The following is a 27,692-nucleotide window of genomic DNA, read 5'->3' on the forward strand; positions in this document are numbered from 1 at the left end:
TCGTCCTCCTTTCCCAGCTAGGCAAAATCTGGATGCTTCAGCTCCTGGAGCCTCCCTTTCTTGTGCTTCTCAGTGCCTGTGGTTTGGATGATAATAGGGTTGGAAGAAAGATGGTCTGTGAGAAGGAGGTCTCTGGGGACTCATGTAGGGGGTGGGCACCCATCGTGGGTGAATTCTTAGTGTACTTGTTTTCATAAAGATTACTGTAATAGAACCAAATGAGAGTCCTAAACTCCATGTGTAGACTCCTAAACTCCGTTTACTAATCTTTATTTCCATGTTCTGGAGTTGTTTTTTTTTAAAGCAGAAAAGTTGTCCAAATAGCCTTCTTTCCTTCAGTGGCTGCTGAGAATACATTTTATAACAGTTTCTTTTTAGTCCCTAATGAAAAGTTATCCTCTTTCTAGCAATCTTAATGTTTTCCATCCAAGGCTCTTAGGGTTGGGCTGGTTGTATGACATCTCTAATTCTCAGTTTTCTCATCTGTACAGTTAGAAGAATAATACTTCACTGTGCTGGGATTAAATACGAAGATATGTAAAGGCTTAGCACAGTGCGTAGAATGGAGTAATTGCTCAATTTTTATGTTTAACTTTTACTGTCATGCTTGTTTCACAGTGGTGACCCTTTTTCTGTTTTTGTTAGTTTTAAAAATGGCAGTATCTCCTAAGATGATTTTGAACTCATTAACTGCACACACCGAGATTCTAGTTGTTCTCTATCTGCGTAACTTTCTGATTAAATTGTGTTTTGACCATAAGATGTTGCAAGTGTCAGTTAAGATTTTAGAAGTCTCAGTGATAGACAATCTCAATTTTATGTTAGAATATAAAATTAGTTAATATTGCATAACATCTCTCTCTTGTTACTTGCAGCTCTCCTTTATGAATTGCTCTATGAGAAGGTATTTAAAACTGATGTTAGTAAAATCTTGATGGGACTAGACACCTCCGAAGTAGCTGATGAAAACAACAGTGAAATATCAGATTCAGAGGATGATAGTTGCAAGTAAGAATGAATTTAGGTCCTGAAATACCTTTATAGTGCTGTAAATGTTCAATAAATGTTCCTGCCTAGAGTTGCCTCGCATGTTGAGATATTATGGTATTCCTAAAATACAGCAGCCTGTGGTGGAAGATTCTTTTTCCCTGTCACTAATTTTACCTGATTTCTATTGCAGGACTTTTTCTTTTGAAAGTTGATGTTTTGGTTGATAAGAATCTATTTCTGTGTAATCTAGATGAGTATCTGTAGAATAGATTTGGTCTTACCTATATGTGCATGTATTGTAAAATTTTAAGGTTAACCTGTCAATTATTTACATATCCTGTGATGAAAAAATGGCCATTTTGATTTCCTTGACTTTTTAAAATTTTGTCTTAGATAATGCTACTTCTTTTTCTTTCTCTTTTCTTTTTTTCTTTTTAAAGATTTTATTTTTCCTTTTTCTCCCCAAAGCCCCCTGGTACATAGTTGTGCATTTTTAATTGTGGGTCCTTCTAGTTGTGGCATGTAGGACGCCTTGTCAGCGTGGCTTGATGAGTGGTGCCGAGTCTGCGCCCAGGATTTGAACTGGTGATACCCTGGGCCGCTGAAGCAGAGCGTGCGAACTTAACCACTTGGCCATGGGGCCGGCCCCCTTCTTTTTCTTTTTAGATAATAAAAATCCCAAGTTGGGATATAGGTATGTGAACAGCTTTGGATAATGCCACTCTTTAGGTTGTGAATAAGCACCTTTTAACTTGTAGTCTCTTGAGTCTTATTTTTCTTTTCCACACAGGCTGTGTGGGGTAGTTTAGATTAGAGGTTAAGTATAATCTTAACCTGGATGCATAGGTTAAGAGCTTGGGCTGCGGACTTCCAAACCTGGTTTCAGACCTGGCTTCCTGCCTACTAACTAGACTTGGGGGAAGTTACTTAAATTCACTAACAAGCCTCACTTCTGTAGCTATAAACTGAGGATATATTAGTATTTCCTCGAAAGGGAGAATTTGTAAGAATTAAATGAGATAACCTGTAAAGTGCATAGCCTAGTTGATAGATATAGTGTCCAACATATGTTAGTTTTTATCAGTAATATTAATAAGTTTATATAAGAACCAAGCCTATTCCATTCCCAGTGAAGCTATAAGTGTGTTATTTCTCTTGTCTAAGAATATGAAAGTATCCTACTTAGTGTCACATACTGTGAAACTAGAGAAAGGAATGAAATTAAGCCTTAGGGTATCTAATTCTTCATTAAATACTTAAATATATCTGCTTTTATCTGTAATTCTAGGCGTTTGTTGAATTAAATTTTTCTGATCCTGATTGAAGATTTGATTGACTACCATTTCTTTGTAAGAAAGAAATGAGTCACTTAGGTTAGAATCTGGGTCTGCCATTGTAAATATAATCCTAGAATAGACTAATTAATTTTGCACAGATAGAAATTCTGCTCCATGGTTTTCTCCAGGAAACCATGTCTGATTCAGATGTGTAATTGAGCAGACAGGGAGTTGGGACAGAATGATTAGCTTGTTGTCTTACACCTGTGAGTGGTGTAGGCGGCCTTCCAGCACATGCTTCGTGGTTGCTGCTGCTAATAGTTTTAGCAATTGCTGGGTCTGGGACGGCAGTCGCAGTGAAACATGGAGTAAAGGCTAGCAGCCTGGAGAAGTTTACCAGGGAGGATGTGCACGTTGTAATGCTCAGTTTTTCTTTTTATACTGTACTGTTGTGCCCCTTGGACATGGGAGCCTTTTTAATTAACTTTTCGTTGCATTATTAAGATTTCTTTTTACTTGTGTAATGTCTGGTGTAGGGAGGGCAAGGCTTCAGCTAGGGAAGAATGTCACATAATCGTGGCAGGATAAATAGGCATAGTGTGGTAATAAGGAGGAAGGTACAATGATGTCACTATAGTCTTGTGCCTGGATTCTTGTCACATTCATATTGGTCAATCCTGAAGTACTGAAAATTATGGGTGCTTTTTTAGTCTAGACTCTAGATACTTGGGGTCTCTTAAACATTGCTGCATTTAAGGGTATAGACTTAGAGATTGTTCTGAAGACTAGAGATTGATTTATTAAGGAGGAATTGTAGGAGAGAAGAGTACAGGTAGCCTCTCACTTCATCTCTCATCTGACCTGCCATCACTCTGTTCCAGCATCTCCAGCCTCTTGGCCACCCCAGGGTCTTTGCACTTGCTGTACCCTCTGCCTGGAATACTAAGTATCCATATGGTTTGCTATCTCATCATCTTTAATTCTGTATTCAAAAAGATGTCTCAGCAGGTTCTTTCCTCATCCCACTTTTTATTATTTGAGCCTCCTTCTCAACACTATCATTTCTTCCTCCCTCCCTCTACCCCATAGCACTTATTAGCATTTAACTTACTGATTTCATAGTTGTATCTCATCTCATTAGATTGTACATCTTGTTGTAGTGGAATATTTTGTCTAATGGAGCCTCATTTATACATTGAAAGGAAATTTTTACATTGAATGTTTTATAAACTCAATTATTCTATCCACCCAGATTTCACAGTTTATTTCTCTTTCTTTTTTTCTGGTGATTCAGCCAGTAAGAGGTACGGATATAAATCTTTGACTTACATCTTACATATACATGTACACATACACATAACACCCCCACACATCCGTGCACACTTATGCTAAAACTCTTAGGAGCTTCTTGGAATACAGCTTTGGCTTTTTGTAATATAGCTGACTTCTGAGATTTTTCTATGAGGTTGGAAGAAGTTAAATGCATGCAGACGCATTTTGTGCTCCTAATTATGGTTCTGTTTCTTCCTTTGTAGGAGTGAAGCTGCCGCTGCTAATGATGTGAATGGGTTGAAAGCTTTGTCGAGTGATCAGGTATTTCTTTGTAGTTTTCTTTTCTTTTTTTCTGGTACCTTTTCAATAGAGGCAGGATCATCTAGTAAGAAACTTTTTGGCTGACTTCTTAATTTTTGAAGTTTTCTGCTTCATTTGATTGTACTCATATATAGCTCAAACGAAAATGTTGTAAAAGCGTTTCTGTGTTGATCAGACTTCCTGACTTTGTTTGTTTAGCACCTGAAAAACAATGGGAACTCTCCTAACCTGCGTTTGTCTAGAAAGGTTCTTAAGTCACTCAATCCAGCAGTCTATAGAAATGTGGAGTATGAAATTTGGCTGAAGTCTAAACAAGGTGAGTTAAAAAATCTGCATTTTCCATAAATTTTATTTGTGGGTGCTTGAAAATAATTAAGTCAACTTGATATATACTGGTGTTTTACAGCTCAACAGAAACGTGACTATTCCATTGCTGCTGGCTTACAGTATGAAGTTGGAGATAAATGCCAAGTAAGTGATTATATAGAGGAAGAAAAGATTTTACTTGAAATCTTACTTATTCCAATAGGAACCAAGAAAACAGCTCACGTTTGTGTTGTTAATTTAAGATTTCAGAATGTTTTATCTTGTATACATTTTAATAGTTTTAAATGTTTAGCTTTTTGCCCCGTTTGAATACATAACCAAAATTCTATGTATCTAAAACTATCGCATCCCATCGCATGATCTTTAACGAGTCACTCTCTGATATTACTTGCTTCAGAGAAGGAAGTTTAATTACACTTGGCAGATAATTTACTGAAGGTGATTCAAACTTGACGTTATAATTTGTTTTCTTTATGAAAGTAATCCTGGAAGATTTTGATGGATAGATAATATTTTTCTCTTGGATTGAGAAAGGCTAGTGAATAGTAAGGAGAGTGCCATTTACTGTGAGTGAGCTGCCGCTGTGCATTTAAGTAGTTGATTGTTAAAGTGGAAGGTTGGGTTAGGTCAGTGTTTCTTAATTTGGAATGATTTTGCACCCCCCCCAACAACGTCTGCAGACATTTTTTGTTGTCACAGCTGGGAAGGTGCTACTGACATCTAGTGGGTAGAGGCCAGGGATGCTGCCGACCATCCTACAGTGCACAGGACGCCTCCCTGCCCCCAAAGAATTATCTGCTTCCAATAATGCCAATTATCTGGTCCAGTCAAACCAAGGCTAGAGAAACTCAATAAGATAATTTCCAAGGTCCCTTTTTTGTTCATTGTTTTTGAAAAGGTACTACTATTTCCAAAACAGAAACAACGCACATGCACAAAAATATTGCTATTTGAAAGGTAATTTTCATCAAAAATGGTTTCTATTTTAAATGGTTTGCCATTTTAAAACTACATTGGGGCCAGCCCTGGTGGCGTAGTGGTTAAAGTTCAGGACGCTTCGCTTCAGCAGCCCTGGGTTCAGTTCCCAGGCGAAAACCGCACCGCTTGTCTGTCAGTAGCCCAGTAGCCATGCTGTACAGGCAGGTTATGTAAAAAGAGGAAGATTGGCAACAGATGTTATCCCAGGGCGAATCTTTCCCAGCAAGAAAAATAAAATAAAATAAAGTAACTTAAAAAAAACCCAACTACTTTAAAATAGCTATTGACAAACATTTTTTCTTGACTTATGACGGAAACACTCATTTCCTTTATGATGAAGTGGTTTGTGAAAAGTATCTGATTGACCAGGATTATATCTGGGCATAAAGTGACAGACTTTACCTTAAGAACTTTTACTATTGTTCTGATTCGAGGGTATTTGAAAGGAGAGGAAGAAGAGAATATGATTCATTTAGGTTCTTCCCTACAGGCTTGTCAGAAGTGTGCTCTGATGGCCGAACAGAATTGTGGTATCTTTTACAAGAGATTTGGAAAACTTAGAAGAAGGAACCCAGGGCTTAGGGCTCCCCGTCCCTCACCACCCAGCCCCAACAGAGAAGAGAAGGTTGCTTATCTTATGTTGCATCACTAAAATCATCTTAGTCGTTATTTTAAATCAAGCGTATTTCCTTTGAGGTTTCAGTTGCTTTTGGTAAAGTAGATGCTGTTGATAAAGTAGATGGTAAAGCAGAGACTTGTTTTAATTTTTTCCTTTTTAGAGTATTTTGTTTCGATTTCTACTACTTAACTATTTCACTTGGCTAAAATTTCTTTGAAATTTTATTATGGAAACTGCTGTGATTCAAAGGTGACTTTTGTTTACTCAAGTAAGCATGTTAGATGTATTTTAAACTTTATCAAAATTAACTTTAGAAAAATCTTTTTTATTGTTAAACTTTTGAAGAGAGGAAGGCAAAGTGTCCTGTTGTGGTTGATGAAGAATGAAACCTCAGCTTGAGGACTCTCATCTGCTAATAAAAGTAGGAGGTTGCTTAAAGTCATGCTGCATACCCTGGGCTCCCAGCGTGGTGATCCTAGTGCAGGATTGGCAGATGCCCTGATCGATGGGGGCCATCTGACCACAGAAAGAAATCTAAAGGCTTACTGTTCTGTCATGATTTGCTATTGGCTAAAACCGATTGTTTATTAGAGAACAGATGGTGGATCTATTTTTAGGGAGAAAAAAGGTCACAGTTAACACATTTTAAATATTGGAAAAGTGAGAAGATAATAGTAGTTATAATAATAGTTGCTCTCGTCTAGAGTGGTTGCTGTGTGCTAGTTGGTGTCCTTTACATATATCATATGTACCTCATTCCATCTCCACGAGTCCTATGATGTAGGCACTATTATTAGCCCGATTTTGCATATGAGGACACTGAAATTGAGATAAGTAACTTGCCTAAGGTCATATTGCTGGTAAGTAGAAGAGTGGGCCTTGAATCCTAGTGTGTATGGTGCCATAGCCCTGGTTCAGAACCAGGACGTGCTACCTCTCTTGTTTGGAGCCTGAGTTGATTGTGCTCGTACTTCTCTTTGAACTATTTATTTATTTATTTATTGAGGGAGATCAGCCCTGAGCTAACATTTGGAGCCTTATTTGATTGTGCTCTTCTTTTTGAACTATTTATTTATTTATTTATTGAGAAAGATCAGGCCTGAGCTAACGTCTGCTGCCAATCCTCCTCTTTTTGCTGCGAAAGACTGGCCCTGAGTTAAACATCCGTGCTCATCTTCCTCTGCTTTATATGTGGGACGGGATGCCTACCACAGCGTGGCTTGACAAGCAGTACGTAGGTCCGCATCCGGGATCCGAACCAGTGAACCCTGGGCAACAGAAGCAGAACGTGCGCGCTTAACTGCTGCGCCACTGGGCCAGCCCCTCTTTGAACTATTTAGAAAAAGAATTTAGAAAAATTTTGGAAGGGTAAACAAAGAAAAGTTTTTTGGGTAGAGATGCATAGGTCTGGGAGGTCAGAGGCAGATATTACTGTGCACCCTTTTGAACTTTGTTTTGTTTTTAACGATATACATTCATTTTCTCCTTAATTGAAAACAAAATAAAAATTTAAAACCTGATCATTAATGCAAAGGGAGCAGGTGACTGATTTTTGTTTCTGGGATTGTTCAACAGGTTAGGTTGGATCACAATGGAAAATTTTCTAATGTAGACTTTCAAGGTGTTCACTCTGAGAACGGACCAGTTTTGGTCGAAGAACTTGGAAAGAAGTATGTACCACTCTTCTCCTGTCTCTTCCATTTAGCCAAATGTAATCATGAGCATTTTTAAATGGCACTGTGTATTTGCGAAGTCAATTAAAAGGTATTGTCTACGTGTAGAAAATATATTTATTTAGATCTTTTGAGAAAGAAGTTTGAGTTCAAATTTAGTGTTTTGCACGTTGAAATATTTAAATAAAAATACTTGTTTTGTTGCTTGTTTAAAATGTGCCATGCTTCACAAAGGCAATTTGGGAAATTGAGTATATTGTCACTATCAAGTGGGAGGTTTGGGGGATAGGGCCCACATTCACTTCTGCTTTCATTCAGCTCTGTGTTGCATATGTAGTTAGTTTTCAGTCATTGTTTGTCAGACGGAGAGTAAAATATCGTGGTTGACTTTCTGTTACACGTTGTTACTTTAGAGCACCTTTTGTTTCAGTTGCTGCTGCGTTTACTAGAGAAAAAGGTGGTAAATCACACCCAAACTTCACAATGGACAATTTCACACTCAGATATAAGGAGGATAGTACAGGGACCCTCAATATAACCATCACCCTGTTTCAGCAGCTAACAGCATTTGGCAATCTTTTCTAATCTATTCTCCCTAACCTCTTTTTTCCTTTTTAAATGGGGATGGACTTGGAATATTTTGACGCAAATCCCAGACATCACACCAGTTCTTACAGAAACAGATCTTTATATGTGTCTCTAGCACGGTGAGGACTCCCTTTCCCCACCTCAACTACAGTACCATCGTCACAGCTAACAGTAACAGCCATTCCTTCTTTGTCTCATCTTTTGCTTAGATTATCATTAAGGCCTTTTAGCCTTCTGTTTTGTTAGGTTAGAGAATATGCTTTTGATGTATGTCATCTTATTTGATTAGAATTGCATCTGGGTTGCTAAATGTTTTGTATTTTAATTTTTAATATAACAACTAAAACTGGAAATTCTTACAGAAGTTGAAAATAAAATATTTATGCACAATACTTACGTAGATAGTCTTACTAGGAATACTTAAAGTTATTACAAATGTTTTTCTTCCTCATGAAGACACTCACCGAAGAATCTCAAACCACCTCCCTTAGAAAGCTGGAACACAGTGTCAGGGAAGAAGATGAAAAAACCTTCTACTTCCGGACAAAACTTCCATCCTGGTAGGAGCACATTGAGTTACAGTTGGGGGGTGAGAGTGGTGGGGATGGTACTTGGAGCTGTTTATAATAGGAAAGTTTATGAGGTATTTTTGACTTCTTGTCACAGACATGGATTACAGAGGGCCAAAGAATCCAGGCAAGCCAGTAAAAGCCCCCTCAGCACTACCTCCTCGGCTGCAGCAGCCCTCAGGAGTGAGACAGCATGGCTTCTCCACTCATCCTGCAGGGTCTCCGTCTCAGAAACCCTCCAGTGAGCACAAAAATCTTAGCAGGACACCCTCACAGATCATAAGGTAACCTTCCTGAATGCAAGAGAAGTAAGAATTGAGGGGCATTTCTTTTATTTGCCACATTACATTTAAATAGTTACAATTTTGTGTTCATGTACTTGTCTGTAGCATAATATTAAAAATATTGTTGACAAAATACCACGTGAGGATTTCAGTCCTTTATAATTCTCTTTAAACAAATCAAGGTAATTTTGTAGGGTAAAGCATGTATATTTTTTTTCAAATGATTTAGGAGATCTTATCCAAGCCAAATCTTATTCTGGCACTTAATAGTTTTCTGGTAGCTTGCACTGTGTTAAGTACTGAATTCCAAGTTGCATTTCTAATTCATTGGAGGATGAGGGTGTTCTTTATATATGAACTTGAATCGACCAAAATAGTTGGTTTACTTTGTTCTGATAAGTTTGGATTGTTGGTGGTTATGGGTCTAATACTGAACCGGGCTACAGTTTTAGGTTAATGTGATCACGAATATTAGCATTCTCACTGAGCATCCAGAGACAGATGAACTTCAGGGTCATAGTTTCCTGTGCTGTGAATTTTATTTTTTCTCTAATCTGCTCTTCTGCAGAGGGGTTTATGCCCTTTGGAGGAGCTTTATGTGAGAAAGCGTGGCTTTTTTGTTTTTTTTGAAGAAGATTACCCCTGAGCTAACTACTGCCAATCCTCTTTTTGCTGAGGAAGACTGGCCCTGAGCTAACATCCATGCCCATCTTCCTCTGCTTTATATGTGGGACACCTACCGCAGCATGGCTTTTACCAAGCAGTGCCATGCCCACACCCAGGATCTGAACCGGCGAACCCCGGGCCGCTGAGAAGCAGAACGTGCGAACTTAACTGCTGCGCCACTGGGCCAGCCCAAGAAAGCGTGCCTTAAGTTGAGGCTGTCATCTTCATGCACACTTGGCCTGCGCGTGCTGGGGCCCTCCTGGTTACTGTGACTAATGCCGTCTCCACCCAAGCTCCCTCTCCCCAATTGTCTGAACAGCTGTAGCTTCAGTATGTGTGCTTGCCAAGCTCTGGTCGTTAGTTCCTTAATTTCTGGCGTTTAGGCATTCCCCTTTCTTGGGAATGTACTTAACATTTTGACATTAAATATAGTGTATGTAACATCTTCAAGACAGAATTTTAGGTTCTTAGGCTGACATGTTACTAGTCCTGTGTTAGTTTCCTGGGGTTGTGGTAGCAAGGTGTACCGCAAACTGCATGGCTTAAAACAACAGAAAGGTATTCTCTCACAGTTCTGGAGGCTTGAAGTGTGAGCTCTTGTTGTCACTAGGGCCGTACTCTCTCTGAAGGCTCTAGGGGAGAATCTGTTCCCTGCGCCCCTCCTACTGTGGTGTTGTCCGCAGCCCTTGGTGTTCCTTGGCTTGTAGATACATCGCTCCCATTTCTGCTTCCATCATCACATGGTGTTCTCCCTGTGGGTCTGTCTGTCTCCTAATAAGGACACCAGTCATTGGGTTTAGGGCCACCTTTCTCCAGTATGACCTTGAGTTGATGACTCAACCCTTTTTATAAATAAAGTCACAGGCACGGGTACCAGGGGTTAGGACTTGAACATATCTTTTTGGGAGACACAGTTCCATCTGTAATGAATACCAATACTTCAAATATATTACATTTTTCTTTTTAGTTTAACAAACTATTTAGAATAGGAAATTAATTGATATTGTTCAAAATCGAAAATATTCAAAAGTTTCTTTATTGTGATAATTCTTCTTCCTATCCCTGTTTTCCCAGTGATCTGGTTTCCTTCTGCAGAGGCATCTAGTGTTAACAGACTCCTGCATATCCTCCCAGGGATACTTTTTACATGTGTAAAAAGTACTTGCATATTCATAATCCAGTTTTCCAAAAGTTCTAATGAGAACAAGTGATTCAAAAATCAGAAGAAAGATGTTACCTGATCCCTTGAAGTTGGTCACTGCAAACACGACCCTGAACATTGGCCTGAGTAGAATGGTCGAGGCTTTGCATTCTTGACACACCCCGCAACAATGTGAGGGGACCTCCGGGGCCCATGGTGGGTTACCTCTCCCAAGAAACAGAATTTGTGCTGTTAATCGACTATTGGAGGCTGAAGTCAGTTGTTTGGACATTGACCAGATTCCACTCATTAGCATCTGGTGACGTCCTGCCCAATGCAAGCAAAGTACCTAGGAGGACTAACCTATTTTGAATATTGACTTTGGAAACCTAAAAATATGAAGTAAATATAGGAAGGTCATAGGCAGAAATGAGACTTTTCTTTAATAAAATTCTCATTTCTTAAAAGAAGCATTTTTGTCCCCTTGAACACAGGGATACCCTGTAGTGTCTTAAAGATTAAAAAAGAAGGTACACACAGACTACTAAATAGCTAATTTAAATATGCTTTTGTTTACCACAAACTGAATTTGTATCCAGTGTGTTTCTGGTGTCATATCCCATCTGCTGGGAGTTGGTAGAATGGTCAGACAGATGTGAAATGTCTGTCTTCTTAGGATCCTTTTCTTTTTTATGTGTTAGCTATGTATTACTTGGTATAGAAAAACACAAGTTGGCAGAACACAGTGGGTAATAATATAGATATGAAACTTTAGAGAATTATTTTTGACATTGTGACAGATTATATAGCAACCTAGTTGTATCTGCAGTTTGTCTGCATTCACTGTGGCTGCCAGAGTAAAGTTTACTAGTATATTCAGACAAATTTAGTGACTGCTGATTAAATATTTAAGATTTTTTTTGAATCTAGGCAAAGTTTAGAATTTTATAGCTAATAGTCCAATTGATTTAAGCTCATTAGAGTTTATCTTGACTTTCTTTCTACTGTGTAACACATGAGTTTTGAATTCTAGTTACAGAATAAAAGAATTGTAATGTTGGGCATGAGACCTTCATGAACTGTGACTTTTTCATTTCTTTCTCATTGATACTGTCTCTTCCTTTGGAGAAAACAAAAAGAAATATAACAAAAACCAGGCAGGACTGCCATGTATGCTTTCATTATGCAAGTGCTGAAAATGATAGTAGTGTCATTGCTCAATGCCTCTCCTCCAGTTAGCGTCTCTGTGTGGTGGGTGGGGATGAGATGGACAGTTTAGGGTGAGGCGACATGGTGGTAAGGTGCTGTTAACTTTCCCGAGACTCCTGTTGCTTGCTCAGTCTTCTTTGGAGTCTTCTCCCACTGGATTTTGAGAAGGACTAGTATAAGATTATAAGGGGCCCGACTTGCTCTCCTACTTTTTTTTTTCCCTAGTATCATTTGGGTTGACATTTTCCCTGTTGGAATTAGGGTATGATTTTAAGTGGGACTATTTGAGCACGTGAAGTGACTGTTCTTTATTTCGGAGGTAAAAAAAGCCAGATGGTATCATTGTGTTCTTCCCACTCTTTTTAGGAAGATTATATCTCTTTGTATTGTGACGACGTATTTTTCCTGTGGGTTTTAGATTTTCATTTCCCACTGTTGTGGAACTGTTAGACATAGTAGAAATGGTCTTTATATTGCCTTAACACTAAGATAACTATGTTATAGGCTACTGGACTCTATTCATTAATTTGTCATCCTTCATTGACCAAAACTATATTGAGATGACAGCAGTCTTATCTGTGCAGTTAGTATCTAGCCTGGTACATCCTAATTTTCCTTCATCCCACCTTTCCATCTCCCTTAGTGGTGTCATCAGAAAGCAGGAGGATGGACCAAGTGTCTCCTCTGAGCATTCCCCTTACTTAAAAAATTGCAGTGCTTTTGATACCTAAACTAATAACTTTCCCTTTCTTTTGAAAGTGAATTCTTATGAAAGTATTGGAAGATGGCATAAAGAATATAGACAGTGCTTTACATTTCTGTCCTGATGAAAAGGAAAAAAAAAAAATCTGAATTATTTCTGTATCACTTGGAAGTGAGTTATATATTTCTTTTTCTTTTTAAATTTTTCCACCTATTGTAAGTTTGTCTTCTTAACTCTAACATATCCTAATGCTATAGGGACTTCATTTGCTAAACATTTATTATCAGGATGCCAAAAGTTGAATAATAATCACAGTATAGCTAAATTAGTCAAATATTTGTATTCCAAAAACGGCTATTTTATTTTAGGTACGCAGTACATTTTGTTTTTTTTTCTCATGACAAGAATGTTTTATTTGACAGAAAACCTGATCGTGAGAGAGCTGAGGATTCTGATCACGCGAGTCGAGAATCGAACTATTTTGGCCTCTCCCCAGAAGAGCGCAGAGAGAAGCAAGCTATAGAAGAATCTCGTTTACTCTATGAGATTCAGAACAGAGATGAACAGGCTTTCCCAGCCCTTTCCGTATGTATAATAGAGATTTTAAAAGTTATCACTTAAAAGTCTCTCCTTAATACAGTTTTTATATTAAGCCATAGTTTCTAATGATGGTAAGACTAAATCTTTTTAAACTGAAAGGTATCTTAAAGATCATGTAGTTGTCCCTCCTTTTCACATTTTTTATGAGGAAGATTAGGTCTAAAGACATTACTAGTTGGTGGCAGAGTTGAGGCAAGTAAATTGGTTACCTCACTTCTAGTTTAGTATTTTCTTTTGAACCAAAACACATTTATTTTGCTAGCTAGAGTAATATGCAGTAGAAGTTCATGATTCAGTTAACAAGATACATCTATAAAATCACTGTTCCTTATTAAACATACAAGGACCTAATAACCTAGACTGTCTAATAAGAGCTGTCACTCTGAGTGTTTCCTCTTGGAGGTGATAGTATATGTAACCCTGTGGCTTCACCTTTGCTCTGTGTGTTGGACACTGGGTTGATGAAAGAAATGTTCTCTACCTTTAGGTTTCTTAATTGTTTTGGAGGAGTCAGAAGGGAAGACAGTTCTCATGTAGAGTGAAGTAAATGCTCTTTACTGAGGGGAGGGTTCTGTGGGGAGGGTTCATTGGCAGCACAGGGGAGGGGTAACTGGTTCAGTTTGGGGGCACTGGGAGTCCTGAGCCTATGTTCTTTTAAATATTGGTAAGTGGTACCAAATAATTTGTGATCCAGAATGGTGGTTGGACACTTTTTCTTAACAGTGGATGAAACAAACAAAATGGAATGTTATAGAAGGCTACCTGGTATATAAAATGTTAGGGCCCCACACCACAATTCTCTGTTCTCTGGCCTTTGTGGAATCCTTTAGAGGTGTGAGATGCTCAGTTGCAAGCAGCGGATCTGGAATAGTAGTTCAGTCTTGCACAGGGGTTGGAAGAAGTGCCCACGTCCGTATATGAATTGGGCATGGTCTGTATGCTAAGTATATTTATCTTTATGTCATATGTTATTTTCCCATAACATTTAGTTAGTAAAAAACTACAGATCATTTACGGTTGTACTCATAGCTTTTTGTCCTTTTTTTCAATTTGGAAATGATAAAAATACAACTTCTGTCATGTGGGAATAGATTGTAAAATTTTTTGATTGTTAAAATGGGGTCTTCGTACTTAGACTAGGCAGTTTGATTCTTTCTTGGACTTGATTGTGACTCGGGTTTGTCTTCTAGAAAACTCCTGCCACAGAGGGCTGAGATCCTGTCTCAGCTGTGCTGCATTCTCTCAGAGTGCTGGAAGCGGAAAGGGCCTTAGTGATACTTCAGCTTAAAAACCTGACTTAGTCCAGTCCCTTTGTTTCAACAATGAGATGGTTGGATCTCATGCAGTGCTTAAGTGATTGACAGTCAGTAGCACTTCAGTGATAAGAATCCAGTGCACTGTCTCTCTTTGCACTTGGCTGTTTTTTCCCACAAAGGCTGTATAACAGCTACTTTTGAAGGTTGGTGTGAAGGGTGCTATTCTTTGTGCAAAGAATGTAAGTGTAAGTTGCAAGGTGAACATTTGGTCAGGGTGGCTCCCCGAGATGGGGATTTGAAGTCTTACTACTAATTTATGCCCAGGGTCTGATGGCCTAGTACTTCAACTTATTAATAAGCCTATTACTGTAGTGTATATAATTAAATAGGAAACCTAGATTCTTTTTTTTGTAGTTTCAGAAGTGTAATGATATAGGGCTATGAATTTTAAGATTTTTATTCAGATGTTTTAAGAGTAAGATTATAAGATTTTTGTTCATATATTTGTGGGTAAATCTTTAACACAAAGTGTGGGGTTTTGTTCATTTTAAGAGCTCATCAGTTAGTCAGTCAGCTTCTCAGAGCAGCAACCCATGCGTCCAGAGAAAATCATCACATGTGGGTGACAGAAAAGGAAGCAGGCGGAGAGGGGATCCCGAAGAACGAAAAGATAAAGGTGTGTTACTTCATTATTTGAATGCAGATGCTAGAGATCTGTGTCTGATTTAAAGTTAGACATTGGGAAGAGAACCCTTACTTTTGAAATCAGGGAGCAGTTTATTGTCACATATCTCATGGTGGCAGAGAAACGTTAACTCAAGCTAAAGCATGTTAAATGTCATTCTGAGAACTATTATTTGCTGACTAAACATGTTTCAGATAGCCCTTGGCTTTCTCTGTCTTCATATTTTGTTGTTCTGTTGTCGAACTTGACTAGTGGCTGATGCTGTCTTTTTTCTTGATCTGTTGCAGACTCTATCCATGGGCATGTTCACTTGGATAAAAAACCCGAGCCAAGCACATTGGAGGTACACGTTTTAAATGCTCATTGCATCTTTTCTTTTTCCTTAACACTGTGATAGTATAGCAGGAAGAAGTAGAAGGAGGAAATGGAGATGATGTCATCATTTTATATCTTAAGTGTTAGGGAAGTAGAAAAGCAGAGAAAAAAAATTGGGGAGAGATGACAGTGCTTGAGGAGAATTCACTCACAGATATAACCATTTCTTCAAGGGTACAGTATGACAACCTGTCCAAACTGGTGGAAAGTAGTTTGTACTTCCCATTACTCTGTAGTAGATTGAGATTTTTAAAGGAAGAACGTGCTGTTTTGAAATTATGCCCACAGTAACAATGGTGGCCCGTACAGTACTGTGATATCATGAAGACACACAGGCAAAGTCACCACCTGTTGGGAACCAGATATAATTGAAAAAACAGTCGTGAGAGGGTTCAGTCAGGTGCAGGTGGGATGAACTATAAGGCAACCATGATTCTCCTAGAATGTGGGTCTTTGAAATACAAAATTACCCTTATTTTTTTTTGCTTCCAAAGAATATTAGTGATGATAAATGTGCAAGAGTTTCATCACCGTCAAAGTCAAAGAAATTGGAGTGCCCACCTCCTGCAGAACAAGTAAGTATATTGTTGCATTTGACATCGAGCGCTCCATTTTCTGGGTTTCTTAGCTGTGTGTATATGATCATTTAAAAACAGGAAACATCTGTATAGAAAATAGGAACGTTTATTTTAGCATCATAATTTGGGTGTAGTTATGAATTTTCTTTAATTCTGTTGTTGGTTAGTCTAGAATGTTCTCGGTTTTTATGGAGTGTTATTTTTTTAATCACCGTTTCCTGGACATTGAAGCCATTCTTCTGAGTTGATTTTGAATAAGTTTGTACTTGCTACCTTGTGTTGCCTTTCCGGTGAGTTGGTTTGAAAATTAGATTTTTGAAGGGAAATTATGAATTTCTATTTTATTTCAAAACTTTACAAAAGAGTTGTCTGTACCCTTAAGTTATTTCATAGAAGGGAGGGTATGTAATGATTGGAGTGATTAGAAAAATATACATTTAAAAAGCAGTGCACCAATTTACCAATTTAATGATGACGCACCGAGTTCTAGCACACATTTTGGCTCTTGGTCTAACACAGGAGTAGAGAATGGTCTGAGTCCTTGCCTTTCTGTTTACATCCTTCGTGTCAGAAAGCACATAATTTCATGGTATATCTTTGAGTGAGGCGCTGTTCTAGACTCATGAATTTCAAGGTCATTTTGCCTTAAAAGCAGTGCATTCAAGTTGCTTTACAGTTTGTTTCTAACTCTGCTAGTGACTTTTGACTTTTGGTAGGCAGTCTCTGGTTAGGATCAAATTTGTTTGTGTGGAATTTTTAGCTACTGTGTTTTTCTGTTTCATTTCTAAGACCAGAAAGACCGTTTATATAGAAACTGCAGTTGTGTAAAAGGTAGGCAACTCAAGGTATATATTTGGTCGTTAAAATTAGTGTTAAGCGAAATGAACTCTTGTCTTTTTCCACCCCTCTTGTTGAAGAAGCCAGCAGAACACGTGTCTTTGTCAAATCCAGCTCCCCTTCTAGTTTCTCCAGAGGTACATCTAACTCCTGCGGTGCCTTCTTTACCAGCCACTGTGCCAGCCTGGCCAAGTGAACCTACAACTTTTGGACCAACAGGTTAGATAAGATTTTTAAAAATCCAATAAACCAGCCAACAAAAGCCTTTCCAAGTCAGAAACTTCAAATTCTTGAGTGAGAGCTTGACCTCAGAGCAGGGTTAGGTGTGTGGAGCCTCACAGAGCTTTTTGTGCTCCTCTGCTTTGTTGTGTGTCCACTGTGGGAGGGCCAAGTTCATTTGATACTTATTTGAGATAAGCCTTCAGAATCCCAGGAGTAGGAAGTTTGAGCTGGTTATCTCCACTGGTTGCTTTGGTTTCTCAGCCCTGGCACCACTGTTGGCATCCCTCATGGACCAGCTCTTTATGGCCCCCCATTGAACCCTTTGCCAGGCTCTATGTCTTACATATGTTTATAAGAGCTACTATTAGAAGACATTGACCCACAGCTTGTTTCCTGAGCTCATTTCCTCCTTTGTGTCCAGGAGGGTCCTTGGTTGATAGAAAAGGTATTTTACACTGCTTAAGTACACACCTTTTTACCAGCTATATCAATTGTACAACATTCTTTACTTTGTTATTTTTTTTCTTTTGGTGAGGGAGATTGGCCCTGAGCTAACATCTGTTGCCAACCCTCCTCTTTTTGTTTGAGGAATGTTACCACTGAGCTAACATCTATTCCAGTCATTCCCTATTTTGTATGTGGGACAGTGCCACAGCATGACTTGATGAGTGGTGTGTAGATCTGTGCTCAGGATCTGAACCTTTGAACCCCAGGCCACTGAAGTAGAGCGTGTGAACTTAACCACTATGCCACCAGGCTGTCTTCTAGCATTCTTAACATTTTAACTTAGTGTAAACTTATATTTGTAGAGGAAAATTATTTTCACCTTTATAAAGTTTTTGATTCCTCTCTTGTAGGTGTTCCTGCTCAAATTCCTGTTTTGTCTGTGACACAGACTCTGACCACTGGACCCGATTCTGCTGTGTCCCAAGCTCATTTAACACCCTCTCCAGTTCCTGTGTCAATACAGGCAGTTAACCAGCCCATGATGCCTTTGCCTCAGACAATGAGCCTTTACCAAGACCCACTCTATCCTGGGTTTCCTTATAATGAAAAGGGAGATCGAGCCATTGCACCACCTTATTCACTGTGTCACACTGGGGAGGACCTGCCTAAAGGTGAGGTCCTTCTCCAAGTTCAGTCGGTTTTATTTACCATGTACTGATACAGGTTCAGTGAGAAATGTGAGCAGAGGTCAGAAGTCCTTTTGCCGAGTAAGCCAGAGGACTCCCTGGGGAAGGACAGCAGAGGTTTGGCTGGTAGTCAGCCACGCTCCTGTTTCAGCTTGTGTTTGATTGGAATATCTTCTTTGTGTGTTTAGTAACTGCCCCTCCCTCTGTGTCATTTTTTCAAAAAAACAGACTAAAACTATTTTGAATTTAGTCTTAATAATGTTATTAACCAGATAACTAAATATTACTGAGTTTTCTCATAACTGGTCTGGTTTTTGGAACTACTCATATTATTTCATCCATGAAAAAGTTATGGAGAAGAATGACTATAATAGGTAACAGCTGTCATCATATAATGTACTACAAGCAACAATATATTTTTTTAAAGAATTCTTTTAAAATTTGTCTGTTCCCCATCCCTTTTAAGGGAATTTTAGTTTGCAGAATTTCCTATCTGTAGAAAAACTGGAAGAGTAATGCAGTGACTGTATGCTCTTCACCTGGATTTTTTTTTTTTTTTTAAAGATTTTATTTTTTCCTTTTTCTCCCCAAAGCCCCCCGGTACATAGTTGCATATTCTTCGTTGTGGGTCCTTCTGGTTGTGGCATGTGGGACGCTGCCTCAGTGTGGTTTGATGAGCAGTGCCATGTCCGCACCCAGGATTCGAACCAAGGAAACACTGGGCTGCCTGCAACGGAGCGTGCGAACTTAACCACTCGGCCACAGGGCCAGCCCCTCTTCACCTGGATTTTTATGGGTCATTTGGTTTTATTAGGGGTTTGATGGTTGAGTCTGTAGGTAACTGGCTGATGTCAAATGAATACCTGGGCTAATACCATCCTACTAAATCTCAGGTTATTAATGAGTTAGGTTTATGTTGATTTTACCCTTATCCCCCAATATTTTTGTCATAATTTTTTAAACTCCACGGAGAAGTTGAAAAAAGAAATACAGCGAACACCTGAGTTTCCCTCACACAGATTTGACTTTAATCAGATAAAAAATCTCAATTTTAGCCATTTTGGGACTTAGCATAGAGAAAGCATATTGAACCTAGAATTACCCTACAGTGGCAGAGTCTGGTCTGGTTATTTTATAGTTTTTAATCTATGTTTTATATCACAGGCTAGAGAAAACAATTCCAGTAGGCAAAATTGTCTTTAGAACTATATATTGTTTGAGGACAATGGAAAAAAGCTTTTTGAATGTATAATTTTAGTGATGATTATGTTATTTTTCAGATAAGAACATTCTTCGATTCTTCTTCAATCTTGGTGTAAAGGTATTCACATTTTTATCATTTAAAGTTATTTTTTTAAGTTAACAGCTTAACTGTTATTACTGTTTAAATAATATTAACTCTTAGCCTGTCAATCAGTCACCTAAGGTTCATTAAATCTCATTGAGAACTACCATTTTCAGGACTGTATTGTTTAGTTTTGGTGGTGATTGAGACTCCAGTATTTGCTTGCTTTTCCTTTTAATTGGCAGCGGTTTCACCTTGTCAGTATATTCAGGAAATAGGCCCGTCCGTGAGCAGCCTGGTGGAAATGTCCTTACTGAGGAATTAACTGAAAGATCTGGGTTTGAAGTTCTGTTCCGTCACTTTTTAGCTGTGTAGCCCTGGGCAGGTCATTTAGTGTATCTGAGCCTAGCTGTTTTCATTTATGGATTCTTACACCTGCTTCGGTTGTTGAGAGGATCAAAGGAAGTAACATGTGAAAGTACTCCTATGGAAGGTGGTGTGCTCATTAGTAGAGTGGAGGCATCCTTTGGGAAGTGGTCAGCCTAGAAATAGCTTGTCTTAGAAAGAGGCTGGAGAATTCCACGTCCTTGTCAGTGCTGTGTTCTCTCCTGTCTTGGGTTAGTTTCTGTGGGTTCTAGACTAAAACTATGAAATGAAGTGTCTACTATAGCCTCCTGACCAGCTCATAAAAGGAGACTTGATTAATTTCACCATCAACTGCATTCATTGCCTAGTTTTATGTTTATCTAGTTAATATTGGCTTTAGCTAATTGGTTAATTAGCCAATTAGCTGGTAAATTTTTCTTTGTGTTTTGGTCTCTAGCTGAACCTCTGCAGGAGAAGGATTTGGAGTATTTCGTTTTCAGTCTCACCCTTCTCTGACTAGAGGTCTAACTCTCATCTTGGAGGAGGAGTGCTCTGGGGGCTCCTAGACCTGTGGAGTGCTAATGTTGTGCATCCTCTGCTCCTGTACCAGCATTTTTCTGGTAGAACAGGTCCAGAGCAGTTAACTAGTTGGCTTGGGGTCACACAGAGAGTTAGTGGTAGAGCCAGAACACAAATGCAGGTCAAGCTAAATAGCCAGTGATAGAGATACTTGAAGCTGGAGGCTCGAGTGCTGATGTTTGTTGTTTGTGAGATCTGCACCACTCAGAATTATTTCAATGCATTTATATCCAAAGGATGGAATTAATGATCATGATAATCTGTGGATGGGTTCATTATATTGTCTCCTGTCAGCCTCTATACCAAGACTTTGGGTTGGTTTCAGGATAGGAACAAGGAATGGGGTCTTAGAGCAGTGACTTAATTTTGTAATTCCTTTTCATGTTGCATATCACAGTGATCTGGTATTTGGACTGCAGATTATATGATCTTTGCAGGCATGAGAAACTTATTCTTTTTCCCCTCTTTTTGTTTATCTTAACTGTTTTTTTGTCTCTTCTAGGCATATAGTTGTCCCATGTGGGCCCCGCACTCTTACCTGTACCCTTTGCACCAGGCCTATCTGGCAGCCTGCAGGATGTACCCAAAGGTCCCTGTCCCTGTGTATCCTCAAAACCCTTGGTTCCAAGAAGCTCCTTCTGCTCAGAATGAAAGTGATTGTACCTGTACCGACGCACACTTTCCTATGCAGACTGAGGCCAGTGTTAATGGTCAGATGCCACAGGCAGAGATTGGACCACCAACATTTTCTTCACCTCTGGTTATCCCTCCATCTCAGGTGTCTGAAAGTCATGGACAGTTGTCTTACCAGGCTGATCTTGAATCTGAAAACTCTGGACAGCTTCTTCATGCTGAATATGAAGAGTCACTAAGTGGCAAGAATATGTTCCCACAGCCGTCCTTTGGACCCAATCCATTCTTAGGCCCAGTTCCCATTGCACCTCCTTTCTTTCCTCATGTTTGGTATGGGTACCCTTTTCAGGGATTTGTAGAAAATCCAGTAATGAGGCAGAATATTGTTTTGCCTTCTGATGAGAAAGGAGAATTGGATCTGCCCCTGGAAAATTTGGATCTGTCTAAAGAATGTGGTTCAGGTGCAGCCGTAGAGGAGTTTCAGGAGGCCAGAGGTGAAGGCACACATTGTCTCCCTGAAGCCAGTGTGAGTAAGCATGAAGGCCGGGTGGAGCAGTCGTCCCAGACACCTAAGGCAGATCTGGCATTGGCTTCCGTCCCTCCTGTAGCAGAGGGAAAGGCTCCTCTTCCCACTCAGATTCTGAACAGAGAGAGAGAAACTGTGCCTGTTGAACTTGAGCCTAAAAGGACCATTCCAAGTCTGAAAGAAAAACCAGAAAAAGTGAAAGATCCTAAGACTGCTGCTGACGTGGTCAGTGGGGCCAACTCTGTGGATAGCAGAGTGCAAAGACCAAAAGAAGAGAGTTCAGAAGACGAAAGTGAAGTGTCTAATATTCTGAGAAGTGGTAGATCCAAGCAGTTCTATAATCAGACTTACGGAGGCAGGAAGTACAAAAGCGATTGGGGCTATTCTGGTAGGGGAGGATATCAACACGCGAGAGGTGAGGAGTCCTGGAAAGGGCAGCCAAGCAGAAACCGAGACGAAGGTTATCAGTACCATCGCAATGTCAGAGGACGGCCGTATAGGGGGGACAGGAGAAGATCAGGGATGGGAGACGGCCATCGGGGACAACACGCTTGATGGTTGTTGCTGCGGGATTTTAGAGCAGAAACCCTTTCTTAGGTGGAATGTTTCTGAAGGCTTTAAAAAAATACATTAAAATAAAAACCCAAATTGGAACGCTCTCCTCCCCTCCCCCTTTACCCTCACTCCCATCTTGGACAACAGATTTTGGATATGCATTCAAGGGGGCAGGTGAATTCCTGGCATTGCCATTTTTCTTTGTTCAAAATCTGTTTATTGGGTGACTGCTCCCATAAAAAGTAGAAAATGTTTGTTAAAGTATTTTTTATAAACAGCTTAATATAAAACATTATAGATTTAGCGTTTGGTTTTTTTCCTCATATAAGTTTAATTTCAAATGTTGGAAATGTGTGCTTTATAGTGTTTACTAAAGTGACAAGAAAATATACCATTTGACACACTATAGATTCCAAAACATAACATTGCACCAAATAGAAATGTGTATTTTATTATGCAATGCCTTAGTCATAAACTGGGCTCAAACAATTCTTAGCCTAAAACACTGTTGTCTTTTGAAATGCTTCCAACCCAAAGGCCTTTCATCTCAGTATCTGTCAAACTTGAATAATGTCTTCTCTTTAATATTACACATAAGGCAGCCTATTAACCTGTGTCTTAGAAATGTTGTATATAGTTCTTTTAATATTCATAGGGTATATTTTTGAATTTTGGTGAGTATTTGTTGAACTTGAGATCGCGTACAAGAACAGATGTTTAAGAAATAATAGGAAATCTAATGAAATGGCTGTTTCCACCAAGAATTCTTAGCACTGGTGTAAATATCATGGTGCCTACTCGAAAGAAATGTAGATGCTATGCATTTTGAAAATAATCTGCATCTGTTAAAACTGCAGAAATTTTTTAATGCCACTTTAACACTAATGCACTGACAGATTTAAATATTTTGTGAGAAGAAATGTTAAATTTTTAGCTTGACAGGTTTCTATAGAGTTACTGTGTTTTGTTTTTCTCTTTGCACCATTAGTTATGTATATCACTTTACATTTGCATGTTCAATTTGTCACGGCTGGAACTATTGTACAAAAAAGGATGATTGTGACTTCTAGTTCTTTTCTAGAGGATGCTGCTAGAAAATGGTTTTGCTTTGCATTTTTATAGCTTGTCAACCCTTTGGTAACATGTCTCTGATCCTGCTTCCTTCCAGTCTTTGCAGTATTCACTAGAAGTTCCCTTTGCATGTTGCACTCTGTTCTCATTTGGAGATTTGACTCTGAATTAACACAGTATTCATTTATCTGTGTTACTGTGTAAAAATAACTGTAGCTTATATTTCTTATTTGTACATACCAATGTGAAAATCTACCCTTTTTTATGTTCTCTTTTGATCAGGAAGTTTGAGTGCTATGCAAATAACGTAGTAATTTCTCTTTGCATGCCACGTGTAATATACCTAGCCAAAAATAGTTTTGTTTTTTTTTTTTAAAGCAAATTACTTTAAAAGCAAATACAATTCACTTGAATTTGACAAACTGAAGCAGATGAGTTTTCTGGGTTCTCTGATAACCCGCAGGAATGTTGGGATGCCAGCTAGGCTCAGTGAATCTCCACTGTACTGTAATAATGGTTATTTACCTCTGTGGTTTTAATTACCTAATGTCTGTGTAACTGCTGATTTGAGTAGTGATTAGCATTTAGATGTTTTGTAACATAGGATTTTAGACAGCACTTTGAAAGATAACATTTTATTATGATGGTGCTAGGTAAAAATTTGTAAAGACTGGGATGGTTGTGTGGAAAAAAATTCTTGAGAGAACCTGTTGAAAGGAACTTCTGTTGTCACCTTCTAAAGCTAGAACAATTGAGGAAGGTATACTCCTTAAGCCATTTTTTTCTTAGTTAACATCAACAGTTGTTATGAAATGAAGATTAGAGGGTCCTCCACTTTCAGCTAATGCTTTATTATTAGCCTAACCTGATAATTTTTATGAAAATCACATTTACATACAATGACTAGATTTAAGAGTTCAATAGTGTGATCTCAGGAGTCCAAAAGAAATTGCTATTTCTAGTGTCCTTTGTTTTATTGACTGGGATTTGATTGTCTCAGTTTCTTCTGGAAATGTTTAAAAATTGGATAGGAAAGAATACTGCTCATTTCTTCACTGTCACTCTGTCTTACCTCAATTGAGTAACAGAATACTCTATAGTTCCTGAAGGAAATACTGATTTCTTTCCTGTTTCCCATAACTTACCTCCAGGACATGATGGAAACAGTGCTGAAAGAGAAGTTTAGGAGATGGTACTTTACTCAGTGACCTCTGGAATAAAAGAACTCTGACTTTTGTTAATTAGTTTTAAAATTATCAGTCTTTGTATGAAGGTCAGTTTTGTTTTTCTCCTTTAGGTTTGTTTGTATTAGCCCAGGGGACTTTGCCTTATGCTGAGGTCAAACTAGGGCCAAGCAAGCTTTTGTCGTCCTCCATTTTAACTGAATCAGAGGTATGTTGACATGAACTATAATGTTTCTATATAAGAGAAAAACAAAAGCTTAGAAGTGAGAATCATTTGTATTTTGAGTTGGAAATTATGGAACTTGACTGTATTATGATCTTACACATTTTGAAGAACAAATGTTTAGAATGACCAAAGCTCACCTTTGTTTTTCCTTTTAGGTAGTTGCTTTTGCTAAACTTGACTGCTGTCCCTTTCCTTTTAGTATCGTGTGTATTTCTCTTCAATTTCATTTCCTCTCAGATCAATCTTCAACTCTTGCTCCATGTACTGGTTGGCAGCAGGATGTTAGCATCTGTGTAGTCCTCATTCGTTTCCTGGTAACCCATGCGTTCATTTTCACGGCTGACCTAAGCTCAGACCCTGCCTTGACCTGGTAGGAGTGGGTTTTCCCAAACCACAATGCTGATACAGCTTATTTGATGCAAACTATACTTGCAGTGTTTCCTTTGTGACTCAAGGTTGAATTAAAATGCCTGTGAACTGCAAACTTGCTTATGATTGACTTGGTGCAATACAGTTCCTTTCTAACCATTTCTGGTTTAGAAACATTCAGCCATCCTAGAAACTAGCAATATTTATTTATGCCTCATTTATTTTACCTTCACTTTTAGATGAGGTAACCTTAGTCTTTCACTTCTGGGTACTAAGCAAGGTCCATTTTAGTGTAGCTGAGGAGAATGCATATTTGGCTACACTATTTCTGTTTACTGTATTTTGCTTCCTATTTAATGTCTAAATGCTATTGTGTTTTTGTTTAAAATCTTAATGGCTCAGTTCCAGTATGTCACTTTCAAAGAACTAAGGTTTTGCTACTAGTGTCAGCCATTTACTCTCCCACTAATTGGGATCTTTTCCCCCTGAAATGTTTTAGAAAATCCTAGAAGAGGGTGGGTGCATGTCTTAATGCTGGGAAACAGCAATTTTGGGGTTGAATTTACTTGAATGGATTAAAAATTGCATTGTTACAGAGCTAGAAAAAAGTTTATGTATGAAAAATAATAGCCTTACACTGAGTACAAATAATACTTAAAAGCATGTGAAGATGTGATCATTTGTGATGTTACTTGTAAAAAAGTATATATACATATCTTTTGAAGTGTTGAAAGGAAAATAGTACTTTATATTCTTTATCATATCACTTTTTGTAAGTGTTGAATATATTCCTGTTTATTTTTCTATGTTCTGTTTTGTAGCCTTAAGAAGTGTTTCAAACATATCTGAATGTATAAAATAAGAGTAAATGCCCTACATGGTGTGATGCTGCATTATATATAAAACTGTGTGCATATATATAAAATTTTGTCTCTTGATTCTGCTTGTGATTCTTTGGTTCCAGGGTTAACCAAGTAATATAGCATATAAATCTTAGACGAATTTTAGTCAAACTTCTAAAAGTAGGAGATGGTTTCCATGGTTTTTATCCAGGCAGAAGTTAATTCTAGTATGTGCAACTAAACACATAGGCTTTATAATCCATGGGGTAGGTAACTCTTCTTTTCCCTACTTTATATATATAGCCACACACTGCAGAACAACGATGCCTGGTATATATGACAGTGGTCGACGTAGCCTAGGTGTGTAGGTTATGCCATGTAGGTTTGTTTAAGTACACTCTGGTGTTCACACGACGATGAAATTAACTAATGATGTTATTTCTCAAAGTGTCTCCGTCGTTAAGCAACACACAACTGTATAATAAAACTGACAGGCCAAGTAATTTGAGTAAGGTCATGCGTCTAACAAGTGGTAGAATGTGGATTTGAACCTAGCTCAGTGGTTTTAGAGCTAATGGCGATGTGTGGAATATCTAAGAATTTATGGATTTAAATGGCCCTTTTTTTTAAAGTTAGTATTCAGTAATATTTGTCTTCTGAAGAAAAGTAAAGCAAATCTTTTCGAAGTTTTATTTGAAAACAAAGGTAGCAAGTATATATAAGGTACTTTGAAAACCCAAGTTTCTTAAGGCTGTATTTCTACATTAAATCAAGTCACCTAAGAATATTGCTAGTCAATACTTGTTTAACCTACTTACTATTTGGACTGTTTTAGAATAGCTTCCCCAGAAAGCACAGCCTGAAAAAAAAGCTTCATTCAGTGCAAGTGTTTGATAGAAAGGTGATCTAGGAACAAGGGGCAGCAAGCAGGGAAGGACAAGTTGGTTAGTCCTATAGGCTGGTTTGGGACTGCCTGAGGAGGTGAGTGAGGGGGGGGCAGTATAGAACCTTGGGGGGATTGCAGGGAGAAAGGAAGAAGAAAAGGGGGAAGCCTTTATCTGTCAGCTGGGTGAGTGCCAGTGCCTCTCCCCACCGAGTCAATGCAGAAGCCAGAGGATGGGGAGGATAGCAACGCGGATGTCTGTTGGTGCTGGGTGAGCCCTTGGAGAATTGGTTGCTTGAAGTGGATGGGATAAAAAGGTGAGACAGGTGACCAGTGCTCCACAAGAAATATCCTATACAGGGTTTCTTTGAAAGTTTTCTATATTAGAAGGGCCTGCTTTTCACTTTGAATATTTGTTAACACTTTTACTTGACTTTGACTTTTAGGTTCATGTCTAGGGAATAGTATGAGAATCTAAACTACAAAACAAGTCAACACAGCTTCCCTTCATAACTAAATTTATAAGCTCATCCAAAAGTGTGAATCATGCACTCCCCAGAAAAGTGAAGCTTACAGACATTGGTACAAACGTGTTAGTTTTTAGATTAATCCTATGAGTTTATTAGAGAAGCTGGAGCTTCAAAGTCAACCCTTTATAAATACATACCATTCCTGTAATTACATTTTGTTTTTCACATTTAGAAAAAATCTTATAAAGATTAAAGATGTGAACTGTGTGGTTCTTATGGCCTCATATCCTTTTGGATATTCTACCTAACTGGCAAATTATTAACAGATTTCAACAACAAAAATTCTGTATAATGTAACTTTTTTCTTTTAAATTAAAACTGGCTTTAGACTAACTGCCTT

At 38.5% G+C, this 27,692-nt stretch overlaps 1 protein-coding gene across 7 annotated transcripts in view; it reads left to right on the top strand.

The window, feature by feature from the left end:
• Positions 1-26,035, top strand: part of OTUD4 (OTU deubiquitinase 4) — a 44,046-nt gene extending 18,011 nt beyond the window's left edge. For 4 of the 7 annotated variants that reach the window (XM_023636487.2, XM_001500677.6, XM_070258291.1 and 1 more), the window contains 15 exons: positions 876-1,008; positions 3,803-3,860; positions 4,059-4,176; positions 4,267-4,331; positions 7,360-7,454; positions 8,502-8,605; positions 8,712-8,898; positions 13,040-13,202; positions 15,026-15,149; positions 15,446-15,501; positions 16,028-16,108; positions 17,029-17,167; positions 18,028-18,288; positions 19,584-19,624; positions 21,036-26,035. In XM_023636487.2, coding sequence (XP_023492255.1) covers positions 876-1,008; positions 3,803-3,860; positions 4,059-4,176; positions 4,267-4,331; positions 7,360-7,454; positions 8,502-8,605; positions 8,712-8,898; positions 13,040-13,202; positions 15,026-15,149; positions 15,446-15,501; positions 16,028-16,108; positions 17,029-17,167; positions 18,028-18,288; positions 19,584-19,624; positions 21,036-22,247 — 2,837 coding nt within the window. In that variant the 3' untranslated portion in view covers positions 22,248-26,035. The remainder of the gene's footprint in view (positions 1-875; positions 1,009-3,802; positions 3,861-4,058; positions 4,177-4,266; positions 4,332-7,359; positions 7,455-8,501; positions 8,606-8,711; positions 8,899-13,039; positions 13,203-15,025; positions 15,150-15,445; positions 15,502-16,027; positions 16,109-17,028; positions 17,168-18,027; positions 18,289-19,583; positions 19,625-21,035) is intronic. The other 3 variants (XM_070258286.1, XM_070258298.1, XM_070258306.1) reach the window with 1 other exon arrangement.
• Positions 26,036-27,692: the final 1,657 nt, after the last annotated feature.

The sequence above is a fragment of the Equus caballus genome, chromosome 2, assembly GCF_041296265.1.
Source record: "Equus caballus isolate H_3958 breed thoroughbred chromosome 2, TB-T2T, whole genome shotgun sequence".
Lineage (NCBI taxonomy): Eukaryota > Metazoa > Chordata > Mammalia > Perissodactyla > Equidae > Equus > Equus caballus.